At 57.9% G+C, this 22,184-nt stretch overlaps 2 protein-coding genes across 2 annotated transcripts in view; one reads left to right on the top strand and one right to left on the bottom strand.

Annotated features, from left to right (window-relative positions):
- RNF216 (ring finger protein 216) overlaps positions 1-7,285 on the top strand; it is a 77,543-nt gene extending 70,258 nt beyond the window's left edge. The window contains exons 16-17 of the mRNA XM_069870397.1: positions 3,094-3,163; positions 3,814-7,285. Coding sequence (XP_069726498.1) covers positions 3,094-3,163; positions 3,814-4,133 — 390 coding nt within the window. The 3' untranslated portion in view covers positions 4,134-7,285. The remainder of the gene's footprint in view (positions 1-3,093; positions 3,164-3,813) is intronic.
- A 1,879-nt stretch (positions 7,286-9,164) lies between these two features.
- Positions 9,165-20,623, bottom strand: FSCN1 (fascin actin-bundling protein 1). The gene is given in 6 exon segments (XM_069870408.1): positions 9,165-11,510; positions 11,611-11,778; positions 12,037-12,158; positions 12,632-12,788; positions 19,755-20,352; positions 20,354-20,623. Coding segments are annotated over 6 exon segments (1,473 nt in total). The 5' UTR covers positions 20,579-20,623; the 3' UTR covers positions 9,165-11,307.
- Between the last annotated feature and the right edge of the window lie 1,561 nt (positions 20,624-22,184).

Genomic DNA, 22,184 nt, shown 5'->3' with positions numbered 1-22,184 from the left:
CTTGCCAAATTTTTATGTGAGTTCCGTAAGTAGGAAGGTGCATATTGTGTATTTTTGTTCTTTCTGTACCAATGGATACCAGGTTCTCAGAAATATTGATGCAAAAAAAATTCGAAGCTAAGACTTGGTATGTGGGATTAAGTATAAATACTCTTAAGCATCCAATGTGGGAATACATTTTTATCAGCAGAGGAGCAACAAAGATGATAAATTCTCTTCTTGGAGCTGTGGTTTATTGTGCCCCTGCTGTGATTTGCAGTCGCAGAAGTTGTCAGGACCTCGTCATCCTGATCCAGGTCTGTTCTTGGCAGTTTCTGTGCATCCAGGGCGTGCTGCAAGGTTTGCCCCCTCTTGAAGACCAAGGGGCAATGGGGTTGAGGCAGGATCTGTGGCTGTTGCGTTTGAGGGGATGTGTTTTAAGTTGTCCTTGTGAGATAGATGTCCGTTTGGAGACCTGGCAGATGGGGTTTGCTGTTAAGCGTTTCCCTGGTGCTCTGGGAGCTGCAGTAATTGAAGCCAGCATCACCTTGGCTGTGCGTGCAGCTGGCTCGCCAGCCCCAGGGGCAGATGGCTTTGTTGATCCATCATTAGCGTGGAGGTCAGCTGCAGTTTAAACTGGGGGTCGAGTAGCCCTCACTGCAGGAGGATCGTGTAAAGTTTCGGTTTTGATGTGTCCGCTTCCCTGTACTTCAGTATCAACAGCGAGATGTGGAGGAGCTTCAGAGTCACGAGTGGTGAGGGACCTGGAAAGCACTGTTTCGGAGGATTCGTCGCAGATTTAGACTAAAGTGAAAGCTTTTTTGAAGTTAGAAGGGACTTCTACCTGGTTCTAGGCTTAAGGTGAGGTTTGTGCCCTTGTGTGAGGGAAGGAGATAGGGTAGTCTTGTTCAGTTGAGCTTAAAATGTGTTTCTTACTTGTCATATAGCTAAAAAAGCCCTTCAGGAGCATCTTTTCCAGAATTCAGCAATAAGATGAGAGAGGTGGGTACCTCCATTTTCAACAGCATTGCAAAAAAATATTCTGTGAAGAGCTCAACAATTGAAATCTTGAAGCTTTGGGGCTGCCCTTTGAAAGTGCTACTAGGGCAGAAAAGGAGCATAGAACGTTTGGCTGCCGGTTGCAGAGCATGCCCAGGCTGTTTTCCAGCCAGAGAACGTGGCTATCTGATACTTGGAGGATGATGAGAAGTTCTGTAGAGGCTCAGAAGAGCCATTCTTCAGCAGTTTTTATGGAGATGGATAGGCTGTAGTTAACAGCCCATGGAAGCAGCCTGCTTGGAGGAAAGAAAAGAACAAGCATGTGCTGGAAAGTCTTAATTTTAACCATTGACTCGCAGAGTAATGAAACGGAGGGAAGGATTGAGTTTGACTTTCTGCGGATTAAGATAACTTCAGTCTCCCAGGGAAACCTTATCTGGTGCTGAAGGAGGGCACATCTTAGCAAGCCTCCCAGGCGTTGCTGCTAGACACGTGCAGGACGGTGAGATTGGAACTGGGAAGCTGGCTAGACTTAAAATAATTTCAATGTAGCTGCACACATGAAGCACATTTTGAATGTAGAGCCAGAACACTCTCCAAAATAGTGGATATTTTCCACATTAAGAGTGCTCAGGAAGAAATGGATGGGTTTTGGCAGTACTGGAATGAGGGTGAATAAAATAAAGCAGGGTCTTGCATATTGTGGGGTACATGGGGCTTGGGGTTTCCCTCCTGCTCCACCCTTCGCACTTGCAGATGAGCTGCTGAAGCAAACCAAATGCTGCTCCGTGTGCAGGTAGAGCCAGAGATGCTGATGCCTGACGCAGGTGGTGTGTGTCATCCAACAGCTCCTGTTCTTGGCTGCCTTCCCTAATAAATAACACCAAGAGTACAAACACTGTCTAGGAGGTTTAGTGATTCTCATTTGTTTTCCGAAAGTGCCAGGTAGTGTTTCATCCCAATGGATGTGAAGCAGCAGCAGATGCAGCCCTGCAGAGACCAGGAGGACCTCTGCAGCCATCGCTGCACATATGGCCAGCAGAAGCATCTGCTGCCGGGCACGGAAAGGGAGTTGTCTCTTCAGTTGTTTACCCTGAGAGCTGTTGCATGCTGTGGTGCAGTGAAGAGACTCATTTTTCACAGCCATCCTTGGGAGTGGAGAGCTGGTGCTGACGCATGGATCAGGGTGATTCTCTGCTTTCATACCAGCGCTAGCACGGCCTTGCATAAAGCCTGACAGCTGCCTGGACCCCCTGGGCTCCTGGTGCCCATGGCCAATCCTTCCAGACAAGAGTCTCCTAGCTGAGGACTTTCATAGTCACCTTCCAGGGCTTTGTCCATCGTGCTCCCCTAACGTAATAATACGTGGTGGAAATGCCAGCTCTGTAGATACCTGCAGCCACGTGAGGCTTCTCTGTGTCCTTTGGTCTCCCTGTTCCTACTTTGGGTTGAGAAAACTGAAAATGATTAGAGGCAGGAGGCTTTCAGTTTCTGGCTTGCTCTTAACATTCTTGTTGAGCAATGGGTCTGAATATTCTTGCTATAACCTCTAGATAGACATTAAAGAAACATATTGTGATTTAAGCCCTCCTCAGCGTTACAGATAAGATCTAAATGGCCTCGTCATCTAAATGGCCTTGTCTTGTCACAGCACCGTTTAGCTACTAGAGCTACAGTATTTAAGTTGTGTTAATTCCGGCTGTTGGGCCAAAAACTCTAGAAGTGCTAGCATAATGTAAATATTTAATAGACTGTTGCCATTTAAAAGATTAACAGCTCTCCAGCAACTCTTCAGAAGGGAGGAGCTGGGTTGCAGTTCTCTGGTTTCCATCAAGTCAATGAATTTTAGCCCTGATCTCCCTGGAAATCTGATCCAAGCCTCTTTGTCATACTCCATAGAATAGATTTGGCTCCATGCAAGTGGCTCGTGCTGCAGTTCCCCATCGCGGCCTCGCTTTGGGCTGAACCCAGGTCAGCCCCAAATGAGAGCAATTCAGCCAAATTTACCTTCTCATTCCTGTGCAAACACATGCTGAAAAGAAAAGCATTGAGAGAATGGGAGGCTGCTGCAGCAGGATTTGGCCTGCTGACTCTTGGTACTCCTGTGATTTCTAGGAAGATGACGAGAAGATAATTCAGGAGATTCAGAAAGAGGCTGAAGAGGAGCAAAGGAAGAAAAATGGAGGTAAGGCACAGTCTTCTGCTTTGTGATCAGCCTGAGGACAACTGGAGAGCACAGGGATCGCAGATATACTAGCAAGGCTCTGGATCTTCCTTGACTTTGTCCCACGGCCTGGCTGCTTGCAGGCTTCTCTGTGCATTGTTGTGCTGCACTGGGCATCAGCCAGGTCTTGCTCTGGGGAGGAGTGCAAGCTCATCACACTATTTGTTCTTCCCAGGAACTGAGCTAGCTTTAAAGTGCTGTTGTTTTCAGGCTTTAGCTGGGACTGAGGGGAGAGACAAGGCTTGTGTCCAGCTCTCCCTTGGTGCTGGGATGTCATGGATGCACAGAGAGGTCTCCTTTCCACTTGGCAAAGAAGCTGAAGGGCAGCATAACGTCTGTGTTCTGTAGTGGGGGGCACAGGGGCATGCAAGGGGCTGTTTCGCATCCCTGTGAAAGGAGGTGTTCCCCTTTTGTGGTGTGGTATTGATGGAAGGAAAGCTAGTGCCGTGCTCCACAGGGCCTGGAGCATGGAACGGGGAGCAAGCAGTGATGGAGAGAGCATGCTTAAAGAACATGCTGGGAACAGAGGATTGCAAATATAAGACCATGCACCAAGCTTGGAGAGCTTTTGTTTGTGGGATGACTGGTTCTTTTCTCTCCTGTCTCTGCAGAAAACAGCTTCAAGCGGATCGGCCCTCCGGCAGAAAAGCCTGTGGAGAAAATCCAGAGAATCGAAGTCATCCCCAGACCTGTTCCTCAGAACCTTCATCAACCCCGGATACCCCCTTACCCGTTCGTGCACCCTCCCTTCCCACTCCCTCCTGTCCGCCCCCTGTACAACAACATCCCTCTCAACATCGGTCCCATCCCTGCCCCTTATGTCCCCCCGTTGCCCAACATGAGGGTGAATTATGATTTTCCCCAGATCAATGTTCAGCTGGAGCACAACTTGCCTATGCACTTTGGCCCTCAGCCTCGACACCGGTTCTGACCCGGTTCAAACAGCACTTGGTGTAGAGTCACTTGCAGGACAAAGCCACCCCAGTAACATAACCCCCTTCCTACTCCAAGCGCTCTGGGTTTAGGCAGCTGCAAGGGGATCCAGTCTGACTCGTGCCTACCTGCATTTCATCCCTCTCTAGAGCTTCTCTGAACATTTGCTGTGAGGCGTTTCAGCCTTGGTGTCGTTATTTCCAAGGGTCTCTCCCTGTGTTGGCCTTCCATATATTTTGATTTGGCAAAGTCCGTTCAGGCAAGTGTTGGGAGGGAAAGTGAGACTTCATGGAGTGCAGGGATGTAGCTGTTCCTCGGGGAGTTTCCAAAAATCCTGCCTTCCTGCCCGCCAGAGCAGCTGCTGCACAATTAAATGAGTCTTGGGGGAGGGAGGAGAGACTTGGCATCTGAGTAAGACCTTCAGGAACAAGATAAGAGTAGTCAGCTGTTCTAGCCGCCTGCTTGTGGAGAGGCACGAGGCTGGGGTTCCCATGTTTCCCGGTATCCCTGTAACCTGCCAGCATCTCTCAGCAAAAAAAAAAAAATCATTCAAAATCTAGTCCATCTAATGGTTTTAGCTTTTCTCACTCTGCAAGTGGAGAGGGGTTGCAGCAGCCGTCTCATTGTTGAGATCTTGGTAGGAAGCCCAGAGGTACATTCTGTCTTGGGGCTTTAGCAAGTAGCACCCTGATCTTTAACTGAACTTATTCTCTTTGAAGGGCTCAGGTTCTTTTCCCTTAGAGGTGGGTGCCTCTCAGCTTCCAGAACGTGGCCTTCGCTTTGCAGTTCTCATCCACCATCCCGAATCTCCCCCTGCTTCTGGCAGCAGCCCTCAAACAGCTGGAAGGAGCGCACAGAGCCTAAGCCACAGCCTTCATTGCAGACACTCCCTGGGCCAATACCCCCTTAGGTGTGTAGGCAGTGGTGTGCGACGTGTGCTGTAGCAGAAGAATTAGCAACTACCAGTGCAGTTGTGTGTGTGGTGAGCCAGGAGCCTCCTTAGCCACCCCCCTGCCACCGAGCAGGCAGCTGCAGCCTCCTGCTGCAGGAAGCGAGCTGCTTCCGCAGCGCTGAACTTCTGAAAAGATGTGCTTCGACTGAATTGGCTTCAGAAAAGTGTGTGAAAAGGTAAACACGAATATTGCTGGGCTTAGGAAGTGAGGATTTGGGAAAAGCAAAACTTCCTTTTGAGGAGCAGGAGGTGCAGTTGCTGGGCTTCAGGAGGAGCCTTGGCACAAAGCCCTTTCCCCACAGCTCTTGGTCCCCTTTAGAAAATGGTTGGAGAAGTGGACTCCTCCCAGAAAGACTTGACTAGGTTTTAGCAGCCCACTTGTGCTGTTGTTCCCCGAGTGGTTTGGTCTGGGCCGCATCCTGCTTTGTCCTGCTGGGAACCCACTGGGTGCCCTTCCCCTCCCACTCTTCCCCCTGTGTTTGAGCATTCAGGTGTCTCTTGGTTTGATTTGCTTTTCAGGTAAAATTCCCTGCCTCCACCTCACGGCTTCGGGCTTGCAGCTCTCCATAACCGCTCTCGGCACAGCATCTCCTCAGGCATGCAGCGAGCAGTGGGTGCAGAGCAGTCGGTGGGATGCTTCTGGAGAGAGGAAGCTGCCACCAAGGTCTGGGACAGCACTATTGTCCCTAGGAAGGTCTCCCAGGGGAAACTTCCATGCCTTGTGGAGCTCAGTCAGCAATTTATTCCCTCTTGGGCATTGCCTGTGGGCTGACCATACCCTGCGGAGTGCTCTGCTCCAGCTCCTTGGTGCCATGGTCTCTCCAGCATCGGTAACCACATGGTTTTCTCTCGCTGCTAGCATTTCCTTTCTCTATTTTAATTTATTTCTGGAAGTAGTCTGGGGCTGCAGGGACTTCTGTTGCTTGCTGTTTGACTGGGTTTAGCCAGGTTTAAATCCTACATTGCACCGTGTGATTCCTGCGGTAGCCAGGCTGTCCCGTTGGTTTTGGGGAGCAAGGGCCGTGTTCACAGCATAGTGAGTGGTGAGAAAGTGGACCCAGGGCAGGAGAGGCACGGGTGGCTTCGCATTGCAGGCAGGGAATCCTGGGGTTTTAGTAGCTGAGATCTTGTGGGCTCCAGGACTGGCTTGGATGAGCTTTCCAGGCTTTCTGGAGCAAGTGCTTCCCCCCAGCTCCCGCTTGGGCAGCCGGGACCCAGCTCAGCTGCCAAACCTGTGGCCCAAATGACAACGCAGACGTGGCATGACGGCTGCCAGTGTCCGTGACGCCGCATAGCTGGGAGCTCTGGCAAAAAGGATGGTCCGGTCCCGTCTTCTGGTGTGTGTCTGGAGGTGTGCGGGCACCTAGAACAGCCTTGGCAGAGAGAAGTGCAGAGATGGAGCGAGAGATGGAGCAGCGTCAGGCAGAGGTGACAAGGGGAGGTCGGTGTCTGTGATTCATCTTTGTGGTTAGGATGTGAGGGTCCTGCAGTGGCGCAACAGTTGTAGAGGAGGTTGGAAGATGCAGAGGGGGAGAGATCACCGTCTCCATGTCCCCTGCAAAACCACAGGCTTTTTTGTCTCTGCGATGCCCAGCGCCCTGAGTGATGAGCTTAGCTCTGCATGCAGCCCGGGGGCAACGTGGGGCTCCCAGCGCTGCTTCTCTCCCTGAGGAAAGGGGCATTTCACTGCAGCCACAGCATGTGCTGCTCCTCCCCTCTAACCCCAGAGACCTCGAGCAGCTGTGGTTTCCGATGGAGCCATCCATGGTCTGCCCCGATCCCTGCATCCCCTTTTCCCTCTCGCCCTGCTGCTCTTGAAACCCTTTGCCCTGTCAAAGGCAGCGGGGAGGTCGCTGTGCCCAGGCTGATCCGTAACAGGTACTCGGTGTGGTTGATTGCAGCATCCCGTTCTACTTGCCTTAAAGGTGGAGAGAGAAACTTAGTATTTGCACTTAGCAAAACGTTGTATTAAAAGAAAGAAACCCTGTAAAGATGTGCATGTTCTGCGACTTTGTATAACGATAGCTGAAAAGAAATAGGTGGTTTATTAAAAAAAAAAAACAAAACAAAACACAACAACAAACTAAAACAAAAATATTTTTCTTTACCTTCTGGTAGTAACCTGTTCTAATATTCTGTGTGTAAAAAGTTCCTGTATTATATTGTAATTTGAATTTTTGTAAATAAATTTGTGCACTCTGGCTTTTACCTCTGTGCTTTCGTTACAGCTGAAACATCGTCCTTCCAGCCCAACCGAGCCGGCTCGCTGCTGGGATGATGCTGGGCGGCAGGAGTGAACAGGCAGGAGCGGTGCCAGATTTCAGCCCGCGCGGTTGAAAACTGCGAGTTTTAAGGCAAAATCCATTTGACCCTCCTGGAAAAGCTTTAATGTGTTCCACATGCTCCCGAGGAAAACTGGACGGGAGAGAAAATGGTTTCCAGTCGCTCCTTTAAATGGAAACCAGGATGTGTGTGTTGTCGGGGGGGAAAGGCTGGGGGACCTTCCCCTTGCAGGAGGGATGGTAAACACAGAATCTGGACTAGAAAGCAAAAGGGGATGGGGGAGAGGGTGAGGGTCCTCACTGCTGCAGTGCAGCCCCAGCCGAGCTCCCTCCCCCCACAGACCCCTCGGTGGTGCCCGTGAACCCCTCTCCCTGCTGCTTGTTGCCGAGAGGTGAGGGCGAGCGCGTGGCAATCGGAGCTGCTCAGCGTTTCCTGCGCAGCCTGGATTTCTCCCTGTTTAGAGGAAGCGATGAACATCCTCCCTTCCATCTGGCTCTCGCTGCGGTGCTTTTAAACCTGTGTCTGCAGCTGAAGGTCCCTCCCGGCAGTGCCCTCCTCCATCCCACCCAGGAGCTGGGTTTGTGGGGGATGCTGTGCAGCCCCTCGTTCCCAAACTTTGCTTTTCGCAGAGCAGCTCTAGGTTTTAAGGCCAACAGGAGCCCGTGGGTGCCCCACAGGGCTGGGGGAGGCGAAGGGGCTGGCTGCTCGCTGCCAGGAGCACGTGCTGCAGCTTGTCCTTGTAGCTGAAACCACAGTTGGCCCCAGCATCAAACCTGTGGGGGCTGGTTGAGTTTTAGGCTGGGTCTTGCTGCCTTAGGAGGGCTTAGGGGCACATCCCCGACGTCCCCTTTCCTCCACGGCACGTGCTGGGTTGCAGCAAATGGGCTTCGCCCTTCCTTCTGTCTTTGGCTTCTTTATTTTCCCCTTCTCACTGAGCAGAGGGGGAGGAGGAGACCTTAATGCTGATCCAAACCAACAACCCATTGCTCTCCCCTCTCGACGGGCGCCTTCCCCCTCCGGGCTGTTGGATTTGGGAGGAAATATCTGGGCCAGGTGGTGAAAAAGCAGCCCCAGGCTGAAGGTGGGTTCAGCTCCTCTCCCAGCTGCCAGGGCTGGAGGTTTGCAGAAGAGGATGGTCTGCAGGGAAGGTGGGTGCTGGCACATCTCCCTGCCCTGCGTGTGCTCACCCAGCCCTGAGGATGCCCGTGGGCTCAGTGGCTTCGGGCTGCTCGGAGCAGATCAAGATGTGACCCAGCCTCCAGCCAACTTTGGCTTTAAGCCTGCTTACTGGGGATCATAGAAACATGGAATGGTTTGCGTTGGAAGGGACCTTCAAGATCATCCAGTTCCACCCCCCAGTGATGGGCAGGGGCACCTCCCACTGGATCAGGGGCTCCAAGCCCCATCCAACCTGGCCTTGAACACCTCTAGGGATGGGGCAGCCACCACTGCTCTGGGCAACCTGTTCCAGGGCCTCCCCGCTCTCATTGGGAAGAAATCCTCCTTATGTCTAGTCTAAATCTATCCCTTTCCAGTTTATACCCAGTGCCTCTTGTCCTATCACCCCAAGCCTTTGTGAACAGTCCCTCCCCAGCTCTCTTATGGCCCCTTCAGGTACTGGGATGACCCTGATGATCACCATTCCCTTCCCACCAAATCATCCGTGATTTCTGGAGCCAGCGGGATCCTTGGGAAGCTCTTGAGCCCCAAATGCTCCGTGCTGACACTCATGCCTCTCAGTAAAACGCTGTTGGAGCCCTCGCCGCCCCAACAGACCTCACGCCACGGCTCGTATCCGAATGCAGGTTTTATTTTTTATTCATCTTTCTCCATTTGAAGCTATTTTTTTAAGTTATACAAATGGCACTTACAAAAAATAATAATAAAAAAAAAACCCAAAACAAAACAAAAAAAAAACCAACAAACCCAAAACTTAAATTTTCAGGGTGAGATGTTTTCAGAGTCACGACACCCGAGGAGAGGAGACAGGAGAGATGTTGACCTAACGTCACACGGAAGAAGCCGGAGCGGGAGTTACATGGTTCGGAGGGGGAGGAGGCGACACGGGGCAGGGGGGTGAAGGCCAGCGAGAAGCGTGTGCCGAGTCGCGGGGTCACGCAGGGCTTCATCAAGACACTGGGGCCTTCAAGGGGCGTCGCGGTGCCCTGGATGGGAGCGCAGAGCCGAGGTAGAGGCCCAGCCGGGCTCCCCGGTGCCGGAGAGGGACCCCAGCCTGGAGCAGCCCCCCTGGCAGGGGACGGACGGGTCGCTCGCCCTCCCGGCTGAGAGTTTAGCACCAAGCTCTGACGGAGGGCGAGCCCTTCCCTCCACATGGCTTTAAGGCTGACGAGCCCCCGGCGACGGGGACCGGCCCTGTTTTGGCACAGCAGCGATGCCACGAGCACCCTTGGCGTGGGGTGGGACCCACGGGGGGAAAAGGCTCCTCGGTGTGTTTGCAGGGAGCGAATCCCGGCCCTAGGAAGGCCCCGAAGGATAAAGTGCCTTTCAACACCCTAATGAACACGTCAGCATCACCCGTTACAAACAGCGTTATACTCTAATGCAGACCTAGGACAGACAACAGCTGGTAACACGGTGCCATGGAGAGCGTATATAAATAGAGACTAACAAAAATACTGTTTTGGTCTTTTTTTTTCTTTTCTTTCTTTTTTTCCAGTAGGTTGGCGATGTCATGAGGGCCGAGCCCAGGTGCCCTGGGGCGGTGGGACCAGGAGCTGCCCTCCTCGGGGGAGCCCGCGGGATCGGGCGCTTCCTAATTCCACGTTAGGTGTTCAGTGATCGCTTCACTGTTCCAGTATTTTATGAGAGAAGGAAACAAAAAAAAAAAAAAGGAAAATACCCACACCAAACCCACAAAGGTACTGAGCAAATCTTACTGTGCAAAGTTTGCTAAGGATCTTTTCTATCCTGTAAACCAAAATCTGCAGTTTATGCTTCCAGCTACCACCCAGGGGAGGTTGCATCAGCCCAGGCTCCTGTGGGGACCAAAGCCCCTGGCACTGGAGGTGGGATGGGTGGATGAAGCTCGCGCTGCGTCCCCCCACACCACCTCCTCCCGGGCCCAGCAGCGAGCGCCTGCCAGGCTGGAGCCACCATCGGGGTCTTCGCTGCCCCTCTGCTCCTCCAGAGCCAGAGGCACGAGGAGGGGCAGAGGAACATAAAGAGCACAGGGCTCCGTGAGATGAAAGGCTGAGGCTTTCCAGACAGGATCACCCTAAAAAAAAAAAATAAATCATTTCCAGGTGCACAGAGGGTGTGGGGTGGGAGCAGTCAGCTTGCTGGCCCTTCCTCGAGGCCGTGTGCCGGCAACACGCCAGCCCCAGGGATGCTGTGATATGTAAGGTCACCTCTGATGGCTCAGCTGGGGTTCATTCCTGCCCCGAAAGCCGGGAGTGGAGAGAAGCTGCTGGGGGAGCCGTTGAGGAACCAGCCAAGCCCAGCACCATCGCTCGGCCCCTGGCTGGAGGAGGATGGGACGGGACAGGGGCTCCAGGGGACTCTGGCAGCACAGACCGAGGCGGCACCAGCGCTGATATGGCAGAAGCGAGCACAGAGGTGATCTCATTCCCTTTTCGTAAATCAAGGAGAGGAAAATAACCTACCTAAGGTGATGCTCGGGGCCAGGGGCGGGGTACGGCAGTTTCCAAGCCCAGCAAAGCTGGAGGGAGGCAGAGGCGGGGAGGAGATAGAGACAGATCCCTCTACAAAGCTACAGGCAGGCTGCCCCATCGCTTTTCCAGTTCTTACAGGGGTTTATGGAGAGCCACCTCCCCCAAAACGCACCGACTCTACGGCGGGAGGGAAGGGCAAGCCGGTCTGAAAATCCTTGTACAGAGAGGAGAAACAAAACCCAAAGGAAAAATAAGGACGGAGGAGGGGAAAGAAAAGTTGGCAATGGGAGGTACGCTAAAGTGCATTAATATTCCCAGAGGGTGGAGGCGTCAATGGTGTCGGCAGAGGCCTTGAGGACCCCGGCATGGTCACCCTTCAGATATTTGCCATTGATTTTGATGGCCACTTTGTTGTAGTCGCAGAACTCAAAAAAGAAGTCCACGGGGGTGTCGCTGCTACTGGTGACGGACGACTCGCTCCCCACCATCCAGTACTTCCCGGTGGCATCTGGCGGGCATAGGGAGAAGGGACAAGGTGACCCTGTGAGCCACCACAGGGACCCCAATGGTCATCACCCCCTGGCCCCCACCCATCCCAGGAGGCTCACCCTTGATGTTGTAGGCTCCATCATTGAACTCCAGCTGGAAAACGTCGTAGGAGGAGCGGTTGGAGTCCAGGGTACCAGTCACCTTCCGGCATCCGATGAAGCCGTGCTCGCCGCGGAGGACGATGATGGGCCTGTTGATCAGCTTCATCACAAAATACTCCGTCTCGCCTGTGTCGGAGCAGAGAGGGGCTGTGAGAGTGACCGGGGGGCACAGAGCCCAGACCCCACAGCCAGCAGGCAGCGGCGAGGAGGGTGAGTTGCGCCCCTGCCCATTTCTCACCATCTGTCCCCCCCCATCTCACAGCTCTTGAAACCATCATTAAGAAAACTCAGCGTCTCTACCCCTGCGCATCGCTTGGAAGAGGAGCCTGGCTTGTTTGTCCATCCCCTGCTGCCCAGGGTCGGGGTCCCTAGGGGGTCCCTTACCTGCTGTCTCCATGGAGGCTGCCAGCTGCCCGTTCTTCTTTGCCGTCACGTACTTGCCGTTGGCAGCTTTCAGGGTGATGCGCTTGTCACACCACTCGATGTCAAAATAGCAGCTCGCGTTCCTGTGGGAGCAGAGAAGGTGGTCAGGGGGATGTGCCGGACATGGACCCCACGGCCACCACCCTGCTGGCTTGGAGAGGGCCACAGCTGGATCAGGGGCCCCGATTCCATCCGTTTTTGCAAGATGAGCCACATGGTGGTTTCTGTCCCGATGGGAAGCTCTTGCCTCACAGGCAGGAGGCGACCACAGGCACTTTTGGGGTTTCCACCTGGCTCTCAGCTAGCGTAGGGCTGAACTGCAGGGTAAAGCGTTCGACAGCCCCAGCGGACAGAAAAGATTACGTGGCCTGAGGGACTTCCCGAGCATCGTGGGTGGCGAGCCCCAACCCAGCCTCGGCTCTCTGCAGAATTCACCATCTTCACTGTTTTGAGGCAAATGTTTAAGCTGGAAACTCCCGCTTTGGATTCCCCTGGGAGACACAGAGGGGTCCCTGGAGCCAGGACCCTCTCAGAGCCACCGGGAAAAGGGACTCACTTTGTGGAGGCGGTGGACTGGATGCCCCCGTTGGAGGTGAGGGTCCAGTACTTCCCAGTGTAGGTCCTGAAGGCGCATTTCTTGGTGTCCTTGTTGATCTCCAGCTGGTAGGTCTCCTGGTCACCCTCTTCATCTTGGTTGGCAGAGAGATCCATCCCTGAGGGCAGAGGCAGATGGAGGTGAGGGATGCCGGGGGGAACCTCAACCCACCTCCAGCAGGTCTGAGGAGCCCCAGAAACCCAGCTGAGAGGGGCTCCTGTTCCCTTGTGTGAGTTTGGTGACCTCCAAATCTCTTGTGCATGGCCTCCCCTCGGGCATTTTGGGTGCAAATCCAGGTTTTCATTTGGCTACTCAAGTATTAAGGCCAGAAAGAAGCGTCGGATTGAGCTGAGGCAGCCAACGAGCTTCAGCTCAGGACTCCCCAGCTTCATCACACTGAAGCACCAAGCAAAACCCAACATAGATATTTCACACAGAAGAACGCTGTAGTTTTTTGCCCAGAGCTGACAGCCAGGTTATTCAATCCATTAACAGAGGCCTCTGCACCACCTATGAATCCCCAGCTCGTGGCGTGTTTAAGGACCGTGGCACCGTTTTTCATCTATAAATTTGTCACAGCCCATCGGGGCAGCGAGGCTGGCCGGGAGAGGAGGCTTGGGAAACCTTGGGGTAGCCAAGCCCTTCCCTGGCTCCCAAAATACCATCAGCACCAGCCTGTCCGCTGGGCTCTGCCCTGTCCCTGCACCAAATGGGCGTCACCGTGGCCACAACCCAGCAGCCGATGGCCGTTCCCACCCCGGCACCGGCCTTGGAGGAGGATGCTGCCAGCCCTGGGGCCACCACCAGCCCCTGCTGGGCACCGAGCCCAGGCAAACCTGCTTAGTCAGGGCTAGCGGGGCCAAACCCCCTGCAGAGCTCTCCAGCTTGGTGGATTTCTGCCTAAAAATACTTCAGGGATGCGAGTCACAAGCTGGAGCCAAAGCGTGCTCAGCCCTGCTCTTCCCCGCGAACCCACAGCCGGGATGAGCCGAGATGCGCCCCAGAACCACCCGTGGGGCACGGGTCCAGAACCAGAGAGCAGCCCAGGAGGGGACACGGAGACTGTGGCTTAGAGGAACTGTATGAGTGTTTCAGAGCAGAAAGCACCCACGTTCCCATCCTGCCGTGTGGGTGCTGCCGGCTCGAGTCTGACCGCGCAGCCAGTCCTTGGAAGGATGCAAAAGCTTGTGTCCAACCTTCCCAACCAAATCTGCCTCTCCTGGAGCCCAGAGCCTGTTCAGCCTTGTTGCCTCCCAGTTTCTTGGCTGCTGGGATTTCGAGCACGATGATCCACAGCCACTGGGAAGGTTTGGGGCGCTGCAGCCTTGGTGGTTCTTCTGCACAGGAAAGCCACCAGCAGGTCCCACCAGCTGCACCCACCTGGGAGGGGACCACCAACCACCACACGCCAGCTATCGACCTTGGAAATGGAGACGCCTTCCCCTCCATCCCATCTGGGCAGCTTCCCATCACCCACCCCCAGCTCCAAACAGGCGCCGGCACCCAGTGCCCCTGGGGAGCAGCCTCTGCTTTGCCTATCAGCCTCCCACCTTTCCCAAAGGGATCAGGCTTTGCTTTGTTGGCTGTAATCTTATCTCCCACACCCCAGCCGTCCCTAGGCTGCCTCTTCCCAGCATCCCCTCTCCCCAAGCCCTCAGCCTGTGTGGTTGCTTCACTCTCGCTGCCTCCTAGGGTTGCTGGGGGCCGAGCCAGCCGCCAGTGGCCACATTTGGCTTTGATTTTGCACCCCTGCCAGGAAAGCAGCGTGGCCACAGGCTGCTCCAGCCCTTCTTGAGAGCCGTACGATCGCCCGCTGATGGGAGCCAAGCAAGAGGGGCTCTGCAGGGGCTCACAGAGCAGGGAGCACAGCAAACCCACCCCACCCTGCTCATCGAATCATCGAATCACTAGGTTGGAAAGGACCCACTGGTCATCCAGTCCAACCATTGCCATCAGTGACACTACAGCCCCAACAGCCCCAGAGGTCTGGCTGGCAGGAGGGTCTCCCAGCACCCCCTCCCCGACCGCAGCGCTGGGTTGGGTTACATCGCCTCAGCAGAAAGGAATGTAATTATAGCTGGGGCAGAAGGCAGCTTCAAAGGGTTGTAGAGCTGCAGCTTGAGTTGGGGGTGCGGAGGCAGGTGGGATGGGAGAAACACTGGAGGATGGACGGGCTGAGAGGTGGTAGGACGGTGGCAGCTCATGGGGGAGGACAGAGGCCACCCCTCCAGCCACCTCCTCCCACCACATCAGCTTTTCGCAGCCCAGGGCGGTGGGAGAGAGACGGCATCTCCCGCAGCGCCCGACCGAGCCGCTGCCGCTCCAATCACACTTTAATTACCGCTCTTGGTAAATTTACAGTCTGGAGCCTGCATGATTCTGCCTGACCTTGATGAAGCTGCTAATTACAGCTGGAAGGGGGTGGGTGAGCCCGCTGCAGCAGCACAGCGCCTGGGGAGGGGTGGGAGCACAGACGTGCCTGTGACCCCCAAATTTCCAGTGTGCGATGGCCTCCAGCTCTGCTGGAACACGGCTCTGCTGGAGGGGTCTCCGGAACAACGGAGAGACCAGAGATAGGAGCTGGAGGGCTGAGGCCTGTGTCCCCCCTGGGCTCCTTAACACTAAGCCCCTTCAAACAAAGCCCCTGGGCTGGAGATCGCTGGAGAGGAGAGCTGGGGAAGGGGAGGAGAGCCAAGACTGGGGCAGGAAAGGGCTTCTCAAGGTCTCAGATGCCCTCAAGTTTGCAGGATTGATGCCCCAGTCCCCTCTGCTCTCCAGGCCAGGGCGGCAGATGCACACATCGCACAACACCCACGCGCCTTCCCACTCCTCCCAAAGAGACAAACTTCTCCATCCGAAGCAGCCGTTTGCCGTGCCCGTGCCAACCTCCGTGCCACGAGGGCATTCCCAGCACACAGAAGCCTTTCCCTCCCCATTAAGTTCACACAGAAGGCGTCCTACGAGCCACCCCAGGATGCTGGTGAGAACACAGTGAAGTGGTGGGACAAGCCAGCTGGAGCAGCCCTTGTGCAGGGGGAGCAGACAGACACACAAGGAGCGTGCACGGGCTCCGCTCCCTGCTTTCCTACGTCTGGGAGCCGGCAGAGCCCGCGGGCAGCTGCCAGCCCTGCCCAGCGCCGGAGCAGACCGGAGGCTGCACCTCTCCCATCCTCCAGCTCCCCAGAGGCCAAGAGGCTCCCTTCCAAAAAAGCAATGGCTGTGCCTTAAAAACCCAAACCCCTTTCCCTGTGAGGGAGCGCCAGCAGCACCCCACAAAGCCTCGGAGCCCTCGTGGGAGGCACAGCAGGATTGCGGGTGCTTGTGCCTCAGCGGCTGGGGTGCCTGCCCCCAGCTCTGCCCGCACAGGTCGGGTCCCCGCAGGGCTCTGGCATCCTCCACCCCCCGCTGCAGCCGCACACGCACCCCAAGACTTGTCTTGTCCCCTCCCTGCCCTTTGGCCAGGCTTGTGCTGCACCCACACATAAATCCAAGCGTGTTTTTGTCTAAAAGCAAAGCCTGGAGCATCCAAGGACCGTGCAGCTCTGCAAGGGGTCAAACCTGAATTTCCTGGAATATCCACCCCCCTCCTTCCCTGGGGATTTCCTGCGGCTTCGTGGTATCTCCAAGCGCCAACATCCCCCTTGGCACCTCTCTGGCTGAAAACCTGCAGCCGAGCCCACGTGAGTCCGAGCTGCACGTCCCCATCTCACCGTGGCACCAAGAGGAACCGGGGGCAGATGTGCCACAGCTGCAGTGGGCACCGACCCACCCTGCACCGAGAGGCCCCAGAGCAGAGCTCCCCAGACACCCTCCCACCCCTGCACACCCCCCTCTTCCCAAGAAACCTCTCTCCCCAGGCAGCCCCCCCTCTCCCCGACCAGGTGGGGAGGCAGGCGGCACACCTTGGCCGGGCAGGGGGCTGGCAGGGACCCAGCAGAGCGGGGAGGACGCCAGCGCTCGGCCCCCAGGGACCCTGGCGCCCACAAAGGGCTCTTTGTCGCTCAGCCAGAGCTAGAAAGGAGCCATTGAGTTTGGGAGGTGGCTGCTTGCTGCTGGCAGCACCCCGACTCAGCTCTGTTTGAAGGTGAAATGGGGAGATGGGGGCTCTCGGAGCTCTGGGCTCCTCAGGGTCCCTGTCCTTCTGCAGATAGAAGGAGGGGAGAGGCGCCAGGGCCACCACGAGCCCCAGCACTGGTGCAGAAGCGGGGCTGGCACCCACCTCATGCTCCCTCAGGGACTGCGAGCATCATGGTCCCCAGAGCCCTGTGTTCAGGGGATGGCGACGCCAGCCCTGCCAGGGACCGAGGAGAGGCTGACAGCCAGGAGCTGACTCGGCACTCGTGGCACAGCCGTCTCCAAGGCTGGAGCAGCTCCAGCTCCCAGCCAAGGAAGCCACAAAAGCGCCGTGGTCCCATCCCCTCTCCTCCCTGGGCACTGGGGGGAGAAGCCACCAGAGCCAGGCTCCCTCCCTAACTCCACGCGGGTACAAGATCCCTTTTCCCACGAGCCTGCGCTGAGCTGCAGACGCTCCCTGCCCGCATCCCACATCCCCCATCCCTGGTGGCCTCCAGTGCACGGCGCTTATCAGCTGGACGAGGGAAAAGGACTGTCTGTAACCACCTCCTCCGGCTGCATCTCGCCTGCCTTCTCCGTAACCTTGGGACAAAGCGCCTTCCCAACAGGAGAAGGGAGGGCAAGCCCTGGGTAGCAACAGCTCCCAGCCTTTCCGTGCTACCAGGCAGGATAAACCGCGTGGAAATGGTTTCCCTGGCCAAAAAGAGACTCGAGTGAGGATGTGCAGCCCCAGCACACCCCTCTCCGCTCTATTTTGCTTGGCAAGGGGCCGGGCACAGCCCCAGAGCCCCCTGTTGCTGGGGAGATTTGTGGGGCCCCCCTCCCCTTCTTTATCGCCTCTGCCCATGGCGAATCGCACAAAGCTGGTGGGTCCACCGGCAGCGTCCTCACCCGCCGCAGAGGGTCCCCACCAGCATCCCACCCCACCATGGGGGAGCAGGCACAGCTCCCCTCCACATCTGGCTTTCCCATCTCCGCTGACAAAGGGCTGCAGCAGCCCTTCCCCCACGGCGCTGCGGCAGCCTCCCCGCCATCGCCATCCTCCCCGCCATCGAATCATGGAATGGTTTGGCTGGAAGGGACCATCCTCCCCAAACCCTCGTGCCTGGGCAAACAGACCCCCCTGCCCATCCCTGCAGGCATTGTTCTCTTCCAAGAGGCTGCTCTGCAGCAAAGGAGAAAGGCAGCGAGCTCCTTGCAAGGAGCCGCCCGGGCACGGATCAGGGCGAAGCTGCAACCTTGAAATTTTATCTATACACACAAAAAAAATTTCCCGGTGCTTATTCCTCCAGGCTTTGCTGCAGCGAGACGTGCTCGCACCCGTCCTTCACCCAGCGTGTGCCGGCCTGACTTGGCGATGTGCCGCGGGGCTCCCACGCTGAGCTGGCCACGCCGGCAACCGCGCAGCTCCCATGCAGTGGGGACCCCTGTCCCCCAGCGGGGACCCCTCCAGCTGTGCTGGGGTGGGATACATGCAGGATCCTCGAAGGCGAGCGGGTGGCCGCGTGCCCCGGGAGCTGTGCCGTGTGGCCGCGACGCTGGAGGCAGGCGGCGCGATGCCCTCTCGGGCGAGCGGAGGCGATAGGGGCAGGTGTGGATGTAGCTCACGGCTCGATGTTTCGGCAAAGCCATTTGGCAAAGCCATTTTTGTGATGCTCACCAGACCGGGGGCGCGGGTGGCACCCACGCCACCACCCAGCAGGGAGCACAGCCCCATGGGGGGAGCGCAGCCCCCCAAGGTCCCGCTCTGCAGGGCGTGTGGCTTCGCACAAGGCGGGTTTGGTGGAGGCTTTGTTGGGTGAACAATAAGCTCCGCAGGTAGGAAGGCGCAAGCAGCAGCCCTGCCTCCTTCATGATAGGGAAGACCCCATCCACCCCCCCGCAGCCCCCCCCCAGCACCCCAAGGGTGGCCCCTCACCATTCCTTCCCACGCAGGGTGGAGGTGATGCTGCAGAGGGGGGGCTGGAGGAGCGGGGCCCCCAGGCAGAAGCTGGAGGGGGAAGGGAGATGTAGGAGGGATGGAGGGGGGGATGGTGATGCAGGGACTGGCGGGGACCGCAGGCAGCCAGGCTGGGGGGTGCAGGGGGTACCCTGGAGAGACGGTGCCTTTAGGGCAGGGGTGTAGGATGTGCGAGGGAGAAGGGGCTTAATCGAGGGGGGAGAGACCCTAAAGGGGTGATGGCAGAGGGGTGCAGGGGGCACCCCGTGGGGTTACTGCTGCAGGGAGGCAGGAGATGCTGGAGGGACGTGGGGAGCTGCCAGGGGAAGGGGCTGCAGGGGGTGGATCTGGAGGAGTCGATGCCAGAGGGGGTGCGGGGGGGGATCTGGAGGAGGTGATTCCAGAAAGGTTGCAGAGAGGAGGATCTGGAGGAGGCTGCAGGGGGGGAGGGGGGATCTGGAGGAGTCGATGCCAGAGGGGGTGCAGGGGGGGAATGTGGAGGAGCTTGCAGGGTGGATCTGGAGGAGGTGATGCCAGAGAGGGCGCAGGGTGGGATCTGGAGGAGTGGATGCTAGAGGGGGTGCAGGAGGGGATCTGGAGGAGCTTGCGGGAGGGGGGAATCTGGAGGAGTGGATGCTAGAGGGGATGCAGGAGGGAATCTAGAGGAGCTTGCAGGGTGGGATCTGGAGGAGCCAATGTTAGAGGGGGTGCAGGGGGGCATCTGGAGAAGCTTGTGGGGGAGGATCTGGAGGAGTCGATGCTAGATGGGGTGCAGGAGGGGATCTGGAGGAGTCAATGCTAGAGGGGATGCAGGAGGGCATCTGGAGGAGCTTGTAGGGAGTGGATCAGGAGGAGGTGATGCCAGAAGGGATGCAGGGGGGGATCTGGAGGAGTCGATGCCAGAAGGGATGCAGAGGGGGGATCTGGAGGAGCTTGCACGGGGGGGATCTGTCGAAGATGATGACGCTGGAGGGGACACAAGGGCGCCGACACCGCAGGGACTTCGGGTCTGCCGACCCGCGGGTCCCCCCCCGCCTCCCCATCCCCATCCCCATCCCCATCCCCTCGTACCTTGCCGGGTGGAGACGTTCCTGTCGTTGCCGGCCCTCAGCACGACCTGCGGGCAGCTCTGCTCGAGGGCGAAGAGCTCGTCCTTGCCCACCTTGGCGCTCTTGCCGGCCTTGAGGGTCCCGCTGGGCCCCGACGGGGCGAGGTAGCGGCCGTCGCCGTCGCGGAAGGCGACCTTCCCGCAGCGAAACTCGAGGGTGAAGGCGGTGCCGGGCTCGGCCGAGGGCACCAAGCGGCCGTCGCTGCGCAGCAGGCGGTGGTCGCAGCTCTGCAGGCTGTAGCGCTGCTCCACGAAGAGGAGCGTGATGAGCGCGTCCACCCCCCAGGGCACGTCCCGGTCCACGGCCAGCTCGTCCCGCCGGGGGCCCAGGTGCGCGTAGCGCTTGCGGGCCAGGCTGTACAGGTTGGCCTGGGGGTGCATGGCCAGGTGCACGCTCCACTTCTCGGCGGGGGACACGGACGGGGCGAAGCAGGACAGGCGGTCCTCGGTGCCGCCGAAGAAGCGGCGATGGGGCTCGGATTGCAGCGACCAGCGCCCGTCGCCGTGAGCCACCACCAAGAAGCGGCAGTCGGGGCCCGGCTCCTCGCTGTCGCAGCTCACCCCGCCCGTCCTTGTCGGCCGCCAGGTAGCGGCCCAGGTGGCTCTTGAGCAGCACGGCGCTGGAGTCCTCCCCGTCCTGCTCCAGCGTCCAGATCTGCTTCTTCTTCATGCTGGCGGCCGAGGCGTTCACCTTGAAGCCGAAAGCCTCCGCCGTCAGGTACTTGTTGCCGCAGTTGATCAGCCCGAACTGGATCTGCACCGGCTCCGCCGTCCCGTTCGCCGTCATCGCTGCCGCTACAGCCGCCGACACCGAGCGCCGAGCCCGCCCCGCCGACGGCTTTATAGCGCCCGGCACCGCCCCCCGACCGCCCCCCCCGAGCGGCCCCCCGCCTCCCCGGCCGCCCCCTGCCCCCCTGCCTCCCCCCAGCCCCGACCCCCGGCTCCCCCCCAGCCTCCCGCCGCCCCCCATCCTCGACCCCCACCTCTCCCCAGCCTCCCACCACCCCCTATCTTTGACCCCCACCAGCCCCTGCCCCTCTGCCTCCCCCCTTCAGCGATCCCCGTCTGCCCCCAGACTCTCACCGCCCCCCAACCACCCCCCATCCCAGACCCCCGACTCCCCCCCAGCCTCCTGTCGCCCCCCACCCTCGACCCTTGCCTCCCCCCAGCCTCCCGTCGCCCCCCAGCCGCGATTCCCACCACCCCTGCCCCTCTGCCTCCCCCCTTCGGTGATCCCCACCTCCCCCCAGATTCCCACCGCCCCCCAACCACCCCCATCCCAGACCCCCGGCTCCCCCCCAGCCTCCCGCCGCCCCCCATCCTCGACCCCCACCCCCCCCCGCCCCTCTGCCTCCCCCCATCGGTGACCCCAGCCCCCCCCAGATTCCCACCGCCCCTCAGCCACCCCCCATGCCCCCAGCCGTCCCTGCCCTTCTGCCTCACCCCATCCTCGACCCCCGATTCCCCCCAGACTCCCATCGCCCCCCATCTGCAACTCCCACCATTCCCTGAAGAGCCCCCTTGAATTGCAAGACACCTCACCACATTTCAAGGCCCCCCCACTGCATGGCAGACCCTCTGTGCATTGCAGGAGCCTCCTGGAATTGCATGACACCCCCCACACACACACTTTGCAAGACCCCACTGCATGGCAAGACCCCTCCTTGCATTGCAAGAGCCCCATTGAATTGCAGGCCACGCACTGTGAGACCCCACCACACGGCAGGTCCCCTCCCTGCATTTCGAGGCCACCCCACGCACGTTTCAAAATCCCACTGCCCCCATCGCAAGACCACTCCCTGCACTGCAAGACATCCCTTGAACTGCGAGTCCCCCTCCTGCACTGCAAGCGTCCCCTCTGCACTGCAAGACCCCATCCCGTTGCGAGACTCCTCCTTCATTGCCAGACCCCCCAACACCCCCTGTCCCTCCCAGGCTGATGGACACGCTGCAGGGCAGAAGGGGAAGAGGGTCACTAGGTTGGAAAAGACCCCTAGGATCAACGAGTCCAACCATTCCTACCAACCACTAACCCATGTCCCTCAGCACCTCGTTCATCCGCCCCTTAAACCCCTCTAGGGGTGGGGACTCAACCCCCTCCCTGGGCAGCCTCTGCCAGTGCCCAATGACCCTTTCTGTGAAAAAATTTTTTCTGATGCCCAGCCTGACCCTCCCCTGGTGGAGCTTGAGGCCATTGCCCCTTGTTCTGTCCCCTGTCATTTGGGAGAAGAGCACACAGCCCCCACGCTTGCTGCGGGGATTTGGCTGGAGAAGAGGAGCTGTTTGCTGAGGAAATCATCGAATCATAGAATAACCAGGCTGGAAGAGACCCACCGGATCATCGAGTCCAACCATTCCTATCAAACACTAAACCATGTCCCTCAGCACCTCGT

This window comes from Phaenicophaeus curvirostris, chromosome 16 (genome assembly GCF_032191515.1).
Source record: "Phaenicophaeus curvirostris isolate KB17595 chromosome 16, BPBGC_Pcur_1.0, whole genome shotgun sequence".
Taxonomy (NCBI): Eukaryota; Metazoa; Chordata; class Aves; order Cuculiformes; family Cuculidae; genus Phaenicophaeus; species Phaenicophaeus curvirostris.
Note: the sequence above shows the minus strand (reverse complement) of the source record. Positions and strands in the feature narration are given on the sequence as shown.